We start from the raw sequence: 17,304 nt of genomic DNA, 5'->3' as shown, positions 1-17,304 counted from the left end.
TAAAGGTCTGGGTTAGAGTAATGGGTACCTATGGGGACTTAGCAGGTGCGGGGGGTGGGGGTGGGGGGCTTTCAAGATTCAACACATGACCCGATGTTGGCCCTCCCTGGGGCTTAGGGGGCTCATGTCCATGTTCTGCCCTAGAGGCCTGTGTCAGCTGGGAGCAGATGCACCCTGCACCCCTCCCAGGCAACCTCCTATAGCCCCAATCCTGATGGCACAGGGGCACTGGTTTTGATGGGTAACTAAGGAGATGACACCTTCCCACGCTTGTTTTCTTAAAATCCTATGTAAGTCGTCAGAGTCTGGGACGTGAGGCCCTCCCTGGGAGAGCAGTGAGGGTGGGGCCTAGGAAAACGAAGCCTGTGTCTGAAGAGAGTCATCGCTCACCGGGACTGCTGCAGAAACCTAGCTGAGAAAGAGTAGGGAAGGTCTGTGGTTCAATGCTTGGCACACAGGAAGCACCTCACGCATGTTAGCTTTGGACAATTTTAATGATTGTGGCTCCCAATTACAGCGTAACCCAGTTCCCAAACGGAGGGCCTCTGGACAGAACCTTGTCTGCACGTGTGTTTGATTTTCAGTCTGTTTGAAAGTGTTTAAAAGTTTGGATTAATTGCTAACCTTGTATTTTTAATTGGGAGATTTCACATCGATCCAGCTTTCAGGCTTTGCTTGAAAAATACAAAGATCTGGCCTTGATGGGCCAACAGGTGCATTTACACAACGCTGGCTTCAGAAGGGCCCGGTCCGGTTCTCCCTGGTCCCCACCATGCCCACTTCCCTCATTTGCAATACCTGCCTGGCCCTGTGGGCGTTTAGTTTGTAACCTTTGGCTGATTCTATTCCAGCTGAAGGGACCAGCTAAGTGAACCAACAAAGTAACACTTACTGTGGCCCAGAGACCCACGAAGGACAGCCTGAAGAGGGAGGAGCGAGGCTGCGGGTCTGAGTAAAAGCTGGACCAGAGCCTTGCCCTGCATAGGCAGGGGGTGCAGGTCCCTGAGCGGAGGCCACAGGTGAGAAAGACTCTGTCCTTCACCATCTCCAGCCACTATGTGCACCCGTCAGGCTGAAACCCAGGTGGCAGCCCTCATCCGGTCCTCCAGTGCCCCTGGGATGCCCACAATGTCACTGGATCAGACTGTGAGCTGCCTGCCCGAGGGATGCCTCTTTAGGAGCCATCAGACCCCAACCAAACAGCTCTGTCCCTAGCAGGGGGGTGAGAGAAAGGCGGGGGGTGGGGGTGGCGGCTGGGAGAGAAACCGCAGCAACCCGAGTCCACATCTGGAGCTGAGGACGCCATTGTTTCCCGGGCTGGAATGGGCTCACTGTTGTCTGTTGGCAACAATTCAGAATAACGACACGGGGTTCCTGGGACCTGCTTCTCAAACCCCGAGATTTCCTCACCACATGGTGGCCAAGCGGAAACCATTCCTGGTTCTTGGATATTACAAAATGAAGTCGAACGCAATTTCTGTCTTTAGCTATGAAAAGCTCAGGCTCGGAATTGGTTCCTAATGAATTAAGCAGATGTCGAAGAGGCAGGATTGGAATTTCATTAATGAACACTGGGCTGCCGGAGAGATCAGGAAGTTAATTTTTCCTCCTCTGCCTTCTGCTGGCTCCGGCTGCAGGGGGTTCAGGGAGGCCATTCTGATCTGGTCGTTCTCCATGGAGAGGAGGTGGCAGGGGACCCTGGGAAAGGGCAGGCCACCCTGGTAATAAATGGCAGTCACTGGTCCCTTCCTCTCTGTGAAGCTCCACCCAGAAACGTTTCTATCGCTTGTAATCCTCCAACGCGCCCCCCCCCCCCCCCCCAGGGATCTCCAGCCTGCTCTGCCCTTTGCCCGTTCTTCAGGGCAGGCTGCACAGAGCCAGTCCCCTAGCCCCTGGCCTGGTGGGCGATGGTGGCACCGCAGGCCGACGTCAGTCGTAAGCTTGGAAACCCGTTCCTCCTCCCCCAGTCTCCCATCTCTGTAAATGGCACCACCATCTGCCCAACAGCTCAGCCAAAAACCTAGGAGTCATCCTTGATTCTCCTTCACCCCCCTCCCACTTGCGATCCATCAACAAGTTCTGCTGCCAGACCTTCAGAACAGGACACGCTCCATCCACCCCTCTCCCTCTGCGAGCCCCCATCCTCTCCCACATGGACAACTGGTCTCCCTGATTCTGTTCTTGTCCCCGGGTCAACCCCTTTCTTCCCTTGGCCAGATGGACCACTGAAAACGTGCGTCATGCATGTGGCCAGCTCAGAACGTTCCAGTGACTCTCCATCGGCCTCCCCCGTCGCCCCTCTGCCCTCACCCCCAGCATTCTCCTGCTCACTCCCAGGTCCCTCTGGCTGTCCTTCCTGCCACACACCTCCTGCACTTTTCCTTTGGCCTGAGATGCTCCCCCACCCCCGTTTCCACACGAATGACTCCTCCTCACGTGCAGCACCCATCCCACGACCACACCGCCCCTGCCGGAGGTGCTGCCCCTCCCTGGGACCCTTGCTCTTGGTCTCGGCTGGGCCACGACCCTGGACAACCCACCAAAATCTGTTTCCCCTTCTTCTCAACAGGTCCTGGTTTAATGTTCGATGCACTCAGCCAGGAAACTAGCTTCCGAGCCTCTCTTGTAGCCACATGTGGGAGTGGTCCTCACTGGCCTTCCGGAGACTCCCTCTGCCCAGCTCTCCAGTTGGGGGGCGGAGGGGGGGGCAGGGAGCTGACCCGGAGCTGTACCCACAGGTGACTTCATTCTCTGGCTTTGGGCTGGGTGTGGCCAATGCGGGGCTTGGTAGATCAGGGAAAGATGAACTGAGGTTGGGGTATGGATCCTGTGGTGTCGACGGAGAGTGACAGCTCCCGGAGGTGGTCTTGGTGTCTCCAGATTCCAGTAACCATTCGCTCCTCTCATCCCCTTAATCTTGGGTGGGGATGACCCCACTGCTACTAACTAACCTTGGGTGCTGCATTACTACTTGAACCCAAATGTCTTGTGTGCCCCACATTTTTTTTTTTTTTTGCTGAGACGACGGTGCTAATAAGCTCTGTGGTATGTGATGTCTGGGATGAGGTCCTTCAGAGGAGCTGACGCAACTGGAAGGTCCATCCTTTTGCTCTTCTGCATCTTTCTTCTTACTGCCTGGAATATGGCTGTGATAGATGGAGCTCAAGCAGCCATTCTGCACCACGAGGATGCCTTGAAAATGGAAGCCAGGCGATACGCATGGTGCAACAGAAAGGCAGAGAAGGAGCTGGCGTCCCAGCTAACCTTGAAGCCACCGTGCCAGCCCGGAACTGCCAACTTCCAGATATTTTTATGTGAGTGAGATGCAAACTCATATCTTGTTGAAGCCACTGCTATTTTGTATTTTCTTTTACATGCAGCCGAATTTAATCCCGATATACTTAGCTTCCAGAATTTAAGCGATTTCCCAAGTGTTGCTGAATTGAGAGGAAAAAAAAAAGTCTTGCAGGAATGTGCTTGGCAAGTTGAACACCAGGGTGGGTCCAAATGAGCCTCTTCTTCCCGAGATAACCTGTCTCGACAGGCTTTTCCCTCCCTAGTGAGCAGCAGAACGTCAGGAGCTGGAACCTCAGAGGCCGAGCGGGAAGTCACCCTGACCTGGTGTCCGGAATCTGGGCACCTGTCCTGGGCGTCCAGCCGCGTGGCCGCTGCAGAGCACCCAAGCCTGCCACGTCGAACTGACTCCGGGATATCAGTCTGCAGCTCAGGGTGTGGTTTCCTTGTGTTCACAGAGGGAAGTGGAAAACAAGTGCCTGGCCAGAAACCCTCCCAGGCCTTTCTCCCAAAGGCCAGCCTCTCCTACAAGCAGCCCTTTAGGCTGGAGGCCTGCAATATTTAGGATCCCAGACCTCTGAGAACCTTGTGAGGGTCTTGGACCCGGGAAAGCCCAAACAGGCAAACCATCTGCATGCAATCCCCACGCCTCCCTGGTCCAGGCCCACCCAGGCCTGGGACTCTCTCCTGAACGCTGACTCTGAAGGCTGGCTCCTTGGATAGCTCCTCTTGGCAGTTCCCAGGCATCTGCAACTGACCAGGTCCCCACCACAGCGTTCCCCAGCTCCGTAAACAGAAAATCCCTCCTTGCAGATGTTTGGGTCAACATCTTGGAATTATTATTGACTCGTCGCTCCTGCTCCACATCAGATTCATCAGCACAACTTATCAGCTCCACCCTCCACCTGCAGCATCTAACCCTCTTCCCCACTCGGGTCTGAGCCTCCATCACCTCCTGCCTGGACCATTGCTGTTGTCTCCTCACTGTAGTCCCTGCTCTATTACATCCCGTTAGTCTGTTCTTCATATAATAGCCAGAGGGGTCGTATGAAGACATATGCCTGATGACGTTCTTCCTCTGTTCAATGTTCTCTACTGGTACCCAACTCAGTAGAAAGCCAAAGTCCTCTCCCTGGTTCAGAGGCCCTGTGTGACCCACCCTCCCACCCTCCCGTTACTGCTCAGACCTCACTTCCTCCTGGTCCCCATGCTCCCACTGCTCTGTCAATCAGGCCTCTTGGCTGCTCTGTGAGCCTGCTTCCGCCTCAGGGCCTTCACACCCACTGTTCCCTCTGCCTGGAATGCTCTTCCCCAGGAGAAACCCCTCGACTGGCTCCCTTCCATCCCTTGCCTTCTCAGCGAGGCTACCCTACATCAAATCACACGCTCCCTTTCCCCACCCCTTTCCTAGCTGGCTTCCCTTCCTTGCTTCATTCTTCTCATCACTTTCCACTACCTTATGCACTATATACTCTGCACGCTTTTTAAATAACTCTTGCACTAGAATGTAAGCTCCGTAACAGCAGAGATGGTACCTGTTTTGTTTGCTGCCAGGTTGTAGGTGCTCACGCAATACCTGGTAAGCCCTCCTGTGAGTGAATGAATCTGGTCCACCCTCCCAGCACCTAACTCAGAGAGAGCCTGTAAGGGTGCCGTGGGCATCTCCTGGACTTGACCGTGGCACACCAGGCATTCCGCCTTCTTTGGGTGCCAGCTCTTGAATTTTTGCTTTAGAGAGTCACCCCGACTCCCCGCTCCTTGTCCTCATGCCAGCCCCGTGGGAGGCAGCATCTTGCTGAAATGTCAAAACACTGCTGTTCCCGTTGTACTGGGTTTGGCGGTGACCTTTTCCCGAAGGCAATGGATACCGGGTTTTCGTTTACAGTAGTAATTTAGAGCTTCCTTCCAAAAGAATATTTAAGTCTAAAAAAGTAAGTCTCGTTAAAGAAAATTTCAAATAATAGAACAGACGGCCCTGGGATGCTGCAAGTATTCCCCTGCTCCAGGGGGGCCTGTGTCTACCTCACCTGAGTCTCAGAGCCCGCCCCAGCCCCCGAGGCTCACCCAAGGATCGTCGGGACTGAATGAGACCAGTAAGCCCTGGCAGGGTCCACTGTTCCAGGGGCCCGCTGACCAAAGGACACGTGCGAGCAAGACTTGGCTTCCGTGTGCTTCTTCAGAACCCTCCTATCTGTGGTGAAGGCCAGAGAAGACCCTGCTGGTCTCCAAAGGCCACCCAAACCCAGGTTTTCCCAATGGCATTGAACATGTACAGTATTGAGAAATGAGGCCATGTCTGACTCATATGCCCTGGGACCAGGTCCCTTGGGCATTTGACATTTCTGAGTGACAGCTCAAGGAGGTGTGTCAGAGGCATGTGGGGAAAGGAAACACGCATGGGCAGCCCTCCCCTTGCGGCCTTGCAATTGGAAAACAGGACAAGCTGTCCCTCTTCTGTGCCGCGTCCCGCACCGATTCCCTGAGGCAGACCCTAATTAGGATGGACGGCTGTTTTCCACCCTGGGACTGGAAGGAAGCCTGGAAATTATCCTAGTCGCCAAGTCTCCAGCCCCGAGAACCATCAGAACTGCCGCACGGATGAACAGAAAATAGCAGATGATAAATTTTTTAGGACCGCCCTCGGTGTGCCAGTTGTCGCGGACTGTGAGATAATGTGCTGGCCTTTTTGGGAACATGCATTATTGATCTGGGTCTGTCTAGCGGTTTATAAAAAGCCCCCTTCCCCGCACTGCCACCTTCCCGTCCCTCACCTCCTGGGGGAAGGCAGCCTCCTTCAAAAGCCAGTCCTGCCATTGGAGGGGCTGGCTCATTAGCGGAAGGGAGGACAAGCAGGCACCGATCTATGCAAGTTCGTGCTTCGAGGTGGGAGCTGACAGGTGCCATGAAAACCAGGGCTCTAAACCTACCATTCACCCATGTATCCACTTCCTGAAATTTATCTTTGGGTGTGCAAAAATGTGTGTATAAAGACACTTCTGGCAACAGTCTCTGTACTGGTGAAAACTAACAGACACACACACTAACTTAATAATAAAAGCATAATATGCTAATTAGACCAGAGGTCTTTCTGGACGAAGCCGGGGCTGCGAGGTCTGAGGCAAGCTGCAGCGACTGGGAGGGCCGATTCCCTTGCAGGAATTCCGTGCATCGGGCCTTTAGTCTAGAAATAGCAGCCATCCCAGGAGACTGGTTAAGCAGAGCTGGGCCGGGTTCAAATCCTGTTTAACCATGTTCTAGTTGTGTGACCTTGGACAGGAAACTTCATTTCTCTGGGCCTCGGTCTCTCTATCTATAAAACGATAGAACGAATCTGTGTATTTAAGCCATGGATTTCTTTGCTCTCCTCTCTCCCATGTCCTCATCACACGCTCTTTTCCTACATTTGCACAGCCTACTGGCTTTGAGAGTCACAGATGCAGACTTACACTCAGATTTGGGCATGAGGCTTAGTTAGATGACGTTGCTGCAGCAAAAATGTGTTGTTTCTACAAATGGGTATTAATCACTCACCCTGGTTCAGGCCAAAAGTTTAGGAGTCATCTCGAAGCCCTCTTTTCCTGAACCCCCGACCTCTAACCCATCCATCACGGTCCCGCCCCTTCCACCGCTCTGCTCCGGTCCTAGCGTCCATCATCACCTGCCCAGTCACTGCACCGGCCTCCAAATGGGTGTCCCTGTCTCTGCTCTTGTTCTCTGCGGGCTAATTTCAACATAAAGTCAGAGGGATCCTATTGAAACCTAAGGTAGATCACGGCCCTCTCCTGCTTAAGGTCCCCAATCCCTGTCTGTTTCACTAAGAATAAAACTCCAAATCTCACCATGCCCACAAGGTGCCCTGCGACCTGGTCCCGTCGGCTCCTGGCCTCAGGTCTCTCCATTTATATACACCCCAGCTAGCTCCACGACCGCTCACAACATTCCTTCTGTCCCTACCCACCCAGCTCATTTCTAACTCCGTATCTTTGCCTGGAGGGAGCTTCCCTAGTCCTGAGGCTCCCAGGACAATGCACTGCACAGCAGATGCTTAATACCTATCTGTTGAGGGCATGAAAGAACGTCAGGGTGCCTCGAATTCCCACACATAACTATGACCAAGTCACTCGAGGGGGCCCATGAGGCAGGACCAAGGTGCTCTGAAGCCCAGGTGCTACCTGCACGTGCTCTCTGCAAAATTCCGCTGGAAACAACCCTCACTTCCCTGTGGCTGAGGCCGGCAGATGCCCCGAGGTTATCAACCATGACTCATGCTAAACGGTGCAGGGAGATAGGGATCGTGTCTGTCAACTTGTCAATAAAAGCTCGGCCGATGACTTCCTGGCTGCATATTCCTGTTGCACTGATAAGCTCCCGGTGAGAAATCTATACTTGTGATCATTAATACAAATCATTACAGGGAGCGACTGGGATTTATATAAATCACCCTCTCTTGGCAGTTAAAAGACTGATTCATGTTTTTAATAACGGACCCAAAAAGGGTGTGGATTTGCAGTTGGATCTCCATCACCATCTTACATCTGGTTGCACAGGCTTGTCCAGTAGCCCTTGAATTTGGTTGCCACCAGTGATCTTTGGTTGTCCTGTGAGAGTGGGCAGAGGCTAAAGGCCAAACCCTCACCTGGTCAACGACTGGCCCTCCTCACCTCCGAGGTCTGGCTCTATCCTCGCTCTCCAATCTCATTGCCTTCGTCCCCTTCCCAGGCTCCAGCCACATCTGTCTCCTTGGCCCTGCCTCAGGGCCTTTGCACATGTTGTTTCCTCTGCTTAGAAGGTTCCCCCCCCTGCTCCCGCCAGATATTTACAATACACAGTAGTATTGATGATGAGAAGGGAAATCTAATTTACAGGAGAAGGAAAATGGGAAAGGCTCATGTGCTGTCCTGAACAGCGGCCACCAGCCACAAATGGCTAGTGGGCACCTGAAAGGCAACTAGTCCTAACTGACAGATATGTTCTAAGTGTAAAATTACATGCCAGATTTTGAAAACAATATGAAACATGCAAAATACCCCATTAATAATTTTTTCTATTGATTACACGTTGAGATGATACTACAGGTATAGTGGGTTAAATTAAATGTCATTAAAATTAATTTCACCAGTTTCTTTTTTAGTTTCTAAAAAAATGTACCGATTAGAAAATTTTAAATTACTTATGTTATCTGCATTTATGGCTGGCATTATCATTTCACAGGGCAGCGCTGGTGTAGGATTTAATGTAGAGAAATGGAACCAAGAAAATCAGTAAATTCAATAGGGAGAAGACACAAGATAAGAAGAACAGTTTCCACTTGGGAGAGCCTCAAAGGTGAGCTGGAAACAGACATGCAGATTGAGCCAGGGGAGTAGGAAGTCCAAGTGAGACTTTCTGGAGGCCTCACTCTCAGTGGCCTCATTTATGGGGTCTCTTTCCCATGCAAATGAAGCCACCCACAGCTTGGGTGGAGGAGCCCATGTCTTATTTAGGAAGGCAGGGGGGATTCCACAAAATACCAACTTCTGCACATGGGCCACGAAGTTTCAATTGCACTGTATGTGTGTGCCTGCATGTGGTATTTTGTGGAAGAGCCACACTCAAGGGGCCAAAGAGCTGCATGTGGCTCTCGAGCCGCGGTTTGCTGACCACGGGTTTATACAATAAACCAAAGGTGTGACCCAGGAGTGGCTTGTGTGAAGAATAAAGGGGAGGCGTGGAGGCCTTGAGCTGGAGAAGCCCTTGGACACAGCCCTTGCAGGGCCTGCCTGCCATCCGTGTAAATGGTCTAAACTGGGCAAGGGCCCCTGTCTCACCCGCTCTACCTGGAGCCCACACTGCTGCGTGGGGAGGAAGCTCAGGACCAGAGATGGCCAACCTCGTCCTCCAGAGACAACATCTCTGAAAACTGGGTCAGGTCACTGCCAATAGGGATGGCTTCCTGCCCCTGGATGCCACCCGCATGGCTGAGCCCACCCACAGCTGTTGAGGTGGGTGGAGCAGGGGCTCACACATGTATGTGTGTATTCGTATGCACGGGAGGGTGGTTCCTTCTGTTCAGTGTCAGCACAAACATTACCACCTCCCAGAGCCCTCCCTGATGACCAACCCAAAGCAGCTCCAACCACCGTCCCATCCAGCACAGCGCCCCCTTCAGGTTCACAGGAGCACTGCTCCTTCTTGAAGTTATTGCAATTAATTAATAATTCATTAATTTTCTAAGCCCTGACTTTGACCCTGGCCTGACCACTGGGCACAGAAGCTCAGGCAGGAGAGCAAGTGTGACAGGGCAGGACAAAGCCTCACCTCTGCCAGGAAGGCCCAGAATGACACGGGTTTCAAGTCCCTCTTTCCAGCTGTGGGACCCCCTTCAATCTCTTCATTTTAAAATAATACAAAACGGCTATTATGATACACACACAGGCTTATCTAATGAGATCGTGCATGTGACACTGCTTTACACAACATCCAGCAACCATCAGATCTAAGGAACCAGGGCATCACTTTATTTTACATGTGAACGGCAGTCGCACGGATGATCTGTCTCCCTCCCTCCGTGAGGGCAGGCCTGTGCCTTCCTCATCATTCCGGAGGCTCCAGGCCCTGGAACCGTGCCTGGCACATGGCAGGCAGGTACTCAACAGAAATCAGAGGAACATATGAACTGGTCTTAACGTGTCTTCTTCAGAAGAGTTTGGAGAAATCCAGAAAGGGTTTTGCACTAGGAAAAGGCCGGAGGCCCCTCACCTTGCGAGTCCACGGGTGTGGGCTGCCCTGTGACTGGGTTAAATCCACTACAAGTGACTCTACAGCTTGACATGAGCACCTGCGTTGGGAGCCTTCGCCCCAGCAGGTGGCCCTGGGGGCCCGGGCAGGTGCCACCTGCCGGCGGGTGCTTACCGAGCTCGACGTCCTGGTCGTCTGTGAGCACCAGGATGATGTTGGGGCGGATGTTTCTGCGGTCCCTCTGGAACCTGCCTTTCAGGCGGTGGTGCGACAGGAAGGAGGAGCTCCCGCCCAGCAGCGGGAGGGCAGAGAGCAGGCACAGCAGGAGGCCGGGGCGGGCCATTTTATGTTTCCGTTGACCTGTCGCTTCTTGCAGGAGGCAGGAGTCTGGAGCTGCGCCTGGTGGACTTGTTCCTTTGCCCTCTTCCCTCTCTGCTCACGGATCTAAAGGAGCAGGAAGAGAATCAGGTCAACCTTTCTGTACGGCTGTGACCGCTCAGACTTGCATAATGAGGCGTACGATGGCCTCTGGCACGGACAAGGACAGTTTATCTGATCAGGGCGGCTCTAGCCGAGCAAACATCTAACACGGCTCAAGTGAAAAGTTATTTGCAATTTGCTCAGCAACAGGCCGGGGGGGAAGCCTCCAGTGACCACTTCTGCAGCCAGAACTGTCCCCTGGACCCGCGGGCGGCTGGTGGCAGCTCAAGCCCCAAATCAGATGGTCAGCCGGTCACTGAACCACACAACCACTTCCACAGACAAAGCACCCCCAGAGAAAGGGAAGGAAGCAGCCCACTTTGGGGGAGCAGCCTTTTCTGGCCATCTCTTCTCAGTGGGCAGACAGGAGGGGGCTGCAGCCAGCTCCCAGGCAGCCTGTGGCTCAGGGCGGGGCCGGGAGAGCAGGGCGGGAACGGCGCCCATCCACTCTGGGTGGACGACTCCCCATGCTTCAGCCCCGATCCATCGCTCACCAGCTCCGTTTCCCCGTCAGCAAGCCAGTGGGGAACATGGGGAGACACGCTGTTATTAGAACCTGATGCGGTCGGGACGTGTGTGAAGGCTCCCTGCCAACACCCAGAGCTGGACAAGTTATTCCTATTAGTTTTAGGTCGAATAAACAAAATGACAGAAGAGCTGTCACATTCCACTGTGACCTCAGTCACCCCCCCATCCCACCACACCCCAGATCAGGTCACACGCAAAGCTGGGGGACGGGCGGCGGGGGGTGAGCTTGGCGCAGGCAGGTCTCTGCGGTCATTTTTCTATTTCTTGAGGAAATGAGCCTTCAAGTCCTGTCCAGATAGAGACTTTTGGTCTCATTTATTTAAGGCACGCACGAGAGAGAGAGAGAGAGAGAGAGAGAGAGAGAGAGAGAGAGAGAGCGCGCGCGAGAGAGAGCGAGAGAGAGCGCGCAAGCGAGCAGACGTGTTGAGAGGAAACCAAGCTTGATGGAGTCAGGCTGAGTCACCGTCCTTGTGACCTTGAAGGACCATGGGGAATCCCACCCCAAGGCTCCGGGAGCTCGGCAAGGGCCCCAGTTTCTGCAGAGCAGAATGCTGCCTTCATTTCTCCTCGGGGCTACAAAAGCCTCTTGCGGGGTCTCCTCCCTGTCCCCACCCTTGGCCCCCTTCCTTTATCCCCAGGGCGGCCAGTGTGAATTTCCGAAAACTGAAATCAGGTCACACCACTCAGTGAGGCACTCACTCCAGGTTGTACAAGCCCAAGGCACTCATCTCACCCTTGACCCCGTCACTTACTTGCTTAGACCCTCCCCTGGCTTCTCAGGGCTCAGGCAATAAAATGCAAACTCCCCACCAGGGCCACCAGGGTCCATGTGATCCAGCCCCTGCCCACCTTTCCCCCTTCATCTCAGTTGCTCTCCTGCCCCACTGGCTTCTTTCTGCTGCTTGGACAAGTCAAGCTTGTTCCTGCCCCAGGGCCTTTGCACTTGCTCCTCCTTAAACCTGGAAGAGTCTTTCCCCAGATTTTGTATGATGGGCTCATTCCCCTCTGACGAGTCTTGGCACAAATGTCACCTTCTCGGAGAGGCTGCATTGACCACCTATCCAAAGTGGTGCCTGCCCCCACCCGAGGCATTCTCTGTATTGTATAACCTGTTTTATTTCCCTAAATCCCTCCTACAACCGGCAACTGTCTTATTTATTGCCCAGTCCCCGCCCCCTCCACTGAAGGGTCAGCTCCATGAGGACAGGAAGTGGGCCCGTGTTAATCACAGCTTTGTCCCCAGCACCTGGGACTGTGCTTGGCACACAGCAGGTGCCAAATACATATTCAAATAAATAAAGGAGTGGAGGTTTTGTTACGGTCCTCTGGGCTCTGCTGGGCTCGGCAGGGCTGCCCAATAACCTGGGTCCCGAGGCTCAGTGGCTCGGAGCCCTCTGTCAGCAACGCCTTCCCCATCACCCTTCCTGGCCACCAAGGAGGAGTTGGCTACTCTGTGGTTGAAAAGACCCCAGGAAGGGTCGAGGGGTGGCTGATTCTTGTCCCCCGATCCATTCTCCATACTGCTCGGTGCCTCAGGAAGCAGAACTCTGCAGACTGCATCTCTGGCTTCCTGCTGGTTCTGCCAGTGGAAGCCCAGCTGGGAGGCTGCAGGGCGGGAGGAGTGGGCAATCAGCATCCCTACTCTCCTCTGCTCCCTCTGCAGCAGCAAGGGGCTCCCAGCCCTGTGGCTTCCCAGTTCCAGCCAGGGTCCCTCCGAGCTCCAGCTTTCCCCCAGTTCTGGGTGTCTGTCCCCCCTCTTGCCCTCCAAGCCTGGGGCGGTCATGGCTCCCCTCTCTTGCTAGTTCCCAAGAGCTGCACCATTCCTCGTCTGCTCCCTATCCCCGGCTCCCTAGCCTGCCTCTGAGAGCAGTGCCTTCAATCCCCTCCCCCTAGGGGAGTAGGGGCAGGCTCCACTCAGGGCTCCCCGCCTCAGGGGCCTCGGACAGGACATCACATTATCAGGGCAGCTGACTGAGAACCGTGGGTTTCATGGGACTGGAGGACAAGCACCAACTTCCATCTTCATCCCTAGAATCTGCAAAACGCACATCTCTCGACAGCCAGAGGCCTTGCACCCGCTGGGCACTGGGCACCTGCTTGGTGCCACATCCGGTGCTGGCTAAGATGTGGACTTTGGAGTTACTTGCTGGGTGACCCTGGGCAAGTAACTTAAAAACACCTGTGTCTCAGTTTCCTCATCTATAAAATGGGTGAAAGGGATTAACGAGTTACCAGAGTGCTGAGACCAGCAGTGCCTGGCACATGGTATTAACCGGACACATCGCTGACAGTGTGACCTGCTATTAGGTTATTATTATCACTGCAGCTGGGTCTTGCGTCAGGCACTCTGTTCACGGCATCTTGGTCCACCCCCACACCTACTGCCTCACACAGGCACGAGGCTAGTATCATCCCCACTTTACAGCTGAGAACCGGTGAGGCCTACCGGTCCTATGACCCCGAGAGAAAGTGACAGAGACAGGGTCTGGCCTCTGCTCTCCCTGCTCGGCATGGGCCCTTCACCATTAATCTCACGTATTCCAGCTTCTTCCACCCCAATGCCACACCCGATGTCTGCCCTTCCCGCACAGTCCTTCCATTATTTGCTCCATGCGCTTCTTTAAAGGACCTCATTTGAAAATAAAAACATAAGTACATGATTCTGAAAAAGGAAACGTTGTATCCAAAGATAAATGGAAAATCAGCAAACCTTCTCTGTAGCAGGGAACCACGCAAAGTCAAAGAAAACAGGCTCAGTGTTAACTCGGCCTCCCAGCATCGAGTTCATGCTGAAGGCTCCACGGCCAGCCCTGTCTCGCCCGTTCTTGACCCTGCCCCCTCTATTTAAGGGGGATTAGCAGGTGGTAAAGGCGTCAAAGCATACTAGGTAACGGGAGGCTTGGGAGGGGTGGAAAGGAGGCACGCTCTAGCCATCTAACAAGTCCCTGAATTATCCCAGATCATGGGGGCCTCAAATCATGCTATTTATGGGTCCATGTGCCCCTTGGAAAACACACCAGGACGCTTTGTGCTTTGCACACCCATTAAAATGCACATTCATGCTCCTTCAGGTTGACTTCGAGGGATCAGGTATCGAGAGAACTGCCACGGGATGCCCTACAGACAGCAACTCTCTTATACCAGAAGCAGTAACAGCAAATGCTTATTGGCAGTTCGCAATGCTCCAACTCGTTTCATCTGCACATCCACCCACTGATATCACAGCCATGTTAATGCTATGAACGAGGGAGCTGAGGCCCAGAGAGTAACACACTTGCACATGATCACATGCTCAGTAGGTGGCGGGAAGTAGCCTGCTCAACCAGAACCTCCTTGAAGTAGATCTCTGGGCAAGTTCCTCAGTCTCCTAGCCTCCGTTTTCATATTTGCTCAATGACGGAGTAGGGGGCCACCAGGTGCCCCCGAGGGCCTTTTTTGGCCCTAGGCCTGTGGTGTGAGATCCCCGGGGACTGGGAGCTGCAGCCTGTATTGGGAGCCCTGGGCCAGATGGTGGGTGGAGCTGGGAATGTGTGCAGGGCACCTGTGTTGTCTTCTTAGCCACCCCTGCCCCCCTTTCTGGGCAGCGACAGCTCACCCGTCAGGATGCTCCGCTCTGGATGGAAGTCAAAGCTCTGCATCCAGAGAACAGGAGCTAATTATTTCATCAGAGCAAGTCATCAATGGGCCGATTTTGATGAATTCCCCGGCTCCGACTTCCCCTGGCCTTGTGCCCGTCTCTCTCCAGATGCCGAAGGAATCAATGAAAAATGACACAAGGGGTTCTGCCTCCATTTTTCTCCCTCTTGGTAAAAGATCTGAAGTCGCTGAACTGAGAGGATCTGGAGAATCCGTACAGATGACCGTGTTCTGTCCGTCTAATGGACACCCACTCTCATCCCACCAGCTTGTGGGAGGCAGGGTCCCTCCAGCCCCTTCCCTTCACCTGGTGTTTTCTCACAGACCTTCCCAGACCAGGATGACATCTCTGGAAACGCCTAACGTCCCAAGCGTTCTGAATCATCACCCCGCGTCTGGATCTATCTGCCCATCTGCAGAGAGGAGCAGGTCTGACGGTGACCAACAACTCCCAGCCCTGCATACCACAACTTTGCAGAACCTCTGGGACCTTCCCAGGCCTGTCCAGGAAGACTCAGATAGCTGTTTTCCTCTGAGGATCCTGAATCCGACCAGAGTAGTCAAGAGGAGGTTGGAAATGATCGGGCAGCTGAGGAGGGTGGGAGAGGAAGTGGCCAGAGGCAGGACAAGGCATCGACCAGACAGGAGAGCTTACAGGAAGGTGGGAAGAAAGGAAAGTGTGGGGTGTGCAGAGATGCCCTGTGTGCCGGAGCCTCGACTGCAGACTGGGAGACCCTCCTAGGTGGTCCAGAGCCCGGGCACTTATGTCTTCCTTCATTTACTTTGCAAATGTTTGTTTAGGGCCAAATATATGTGAGGCACAGTGTTAGGTGGTAGGATAATCCTGCCTGGATTATAACAGCCTCCTAACTGGTTTCCCTGCTTCCACCCTCACCTCCTTCCATCAAGCAGCCAGAAGGAACCTGTTAAAAGAGGCCATTTTCCTCCCCTGCAAACCCTTCAAGGGCTCCCATTTCGTGCAGAATAAAGCCCTCAAACCCACCAAAAGGCTTACAAGATTAGACACAGTTGGCTCCATCCCCTCTCTGACATAATCACCTTTTACTTTCCCCCTTGCCCACTCAGCACTAGCCACACATGGCCTCCATGACATTCCTCAAAACAGGCCACCCCAGGGCCTTTGCACGTGCTGCTACCGGCACTGCCTAGAGCCGTCACCCAGATGTCTTCCCAGCCCCTTCCTCACCTCCTTGAGGCGAAAATTTAAATCTCTTCCCTCCCTAGGAGCATTAACAACTTCTGACTAGATATTTTATTTCTTTGTGGGTTTCCTGGACTAAAACATTAGCTTCCTTTTGTCAGCTTTGCTCATATCTGCTTCCTGAATCACCAACACCTAAAACAGTGCTTAAGACAGCAGATACTCAAGATATTTACTGACTCAGCAAACATTTTCTCCCTCCTGGGTTTAGTACTCCAGTTGTGATTGGGGGCACTGCCACCCCCTTATTCTGATCATGTACAGTTTGAATGTAGGGTGGAACATGTGACCCCGGTGGAGCCAATTAGCACGTCCCCTCTCTCTCGCTCCAGTGATTGGCCCAGAGATAGACATGTGACCAAGGCCTGGCCAACCAGAGGGAGGGAAGAAATTATAGAGTGGGCTGCTGGGTGCTGGCAAGCGGGTGAGCCCAGCCTGGGCACCAACTGGGGCCTGAGAGGGGATGCTGGTGACACGAGGCTGAACCAAGTAGTCAGTCACAGGCTGAAACAAGTGCCCCTTGTTGCTCAAGCTTGTCTGAGTTGGGGCTGTCATCTGCAAAAGGAAGCATCCAGACTTACACAATAAACTCCCCAATATAATAATGATGAAGAAAAACTAAAATTTACGGTGTGTTTGTCTTGGGCTCTGCCCTATTTTCAGCACTTTTCCTGTGCTAACTCATGTCGCCCTTACAACAACATTATGAGTAGCAGATGCGCAAGCTGAGCATGGAGAGGTCCAAGAACTGGCCCAAGGCCACACTGTGGTAGGCAGCTAGACAGACACGAGCAGAGCAAGGACGATGGGCCAGATACAGACGGTCACCAGCCGGAAAGGCCTGGGTGTCTAGCAATGGACAATCAACTGTAGGGTGGAAACTTGCCCCCAGGGTGACCTTTCCTCCCCTCGTATATGATATGATTGGCCATGAGGTTTGGACCCCCTGACCTTCCTCCCTAGAGATAACATTTAGGCCTCAGTTGTATTTCAGCTGCAGGCCCAGATAAGCAACAAAACCAGACGGTGACCCCATGGCTGACCTCAGGACCAGCTGCACTGCATAATGACCCCCTGCCCTGGCGCCAACCAATCCATCAGTGGAGACCTAAACCGTGAGAGGACACACCTGGAAAGCTGCTGAATATTCTATTGAGATCTTCCCCGGGACCTCCCCTAAAATCTCTGCCCTTAAAACCTTTAGAAGGGAAGACCCAGCTCGCCCTCCCTCCTGGGATAACGAAAAACCTTTCTCTTCCCTCTAGCCCTCTCTGCCCCTTCTACCCCCAAGCGTGTCACCTTGGTCTTCCTCACTTCTAAGCTCCAAGGGCCCTTCCTTAGCCTCTATAACTTATTTTCTAAGCTCATTTTTTTCTCCGAATTACTTCTTCCACTTCTGTGATTTTATAAATAAACTAGAGGCCTGG

The 17,304-nt window shown here is 53.4% G+C and overlaps 1 protein-coding gene across 2 annotated transcripts in view; it reads right to left on the bottom strand.

Moving 5' to 3' along the window:
- The window catches only part of SULF2 (sulfatase 2), a 74,044-nt gene extending 63,589 nt beyond the window's left edge, over positions 1-10,455 (bottom strand). For both annotated transcript variants that reach the window (XM_006773521.2, XM_006773522.2), the window contains exon 1: positions 10,186-10,455. In XM_006773521.2, coding sequence (XP_006773584.1) covers positions 10,186-10,354 — 169 coding nt within the window. In that variant the 5' untranslated portion in view covers positions 10,355-10,455. The remainder of the gene's footprint in view (positions 1-10,185) is intronic.
- Between the last annotated feature and the right edge of the window lie 6,849 nt (positions 10,456-17,304).

Source organism: Myotis davidii, unplaced genomic scaffold (assembly GCF_000327345.1).
Source record: "Myotis davidii unplaced genomic scaffold, ASM32734v1 scaffold827, whole genome shotgun sequence".
Lineage (NCBI taxonomy): Eukaryota > Metazoa > Chordata > Mammalia > Chiroptera > Vespertilionidae > Myotis > Myotis davidii.
The sequence above is the reverse complement of the archived record's forward strand: the minus strand, read 5'-3'. Positions and strand labels throughout refer to the sequence as shown.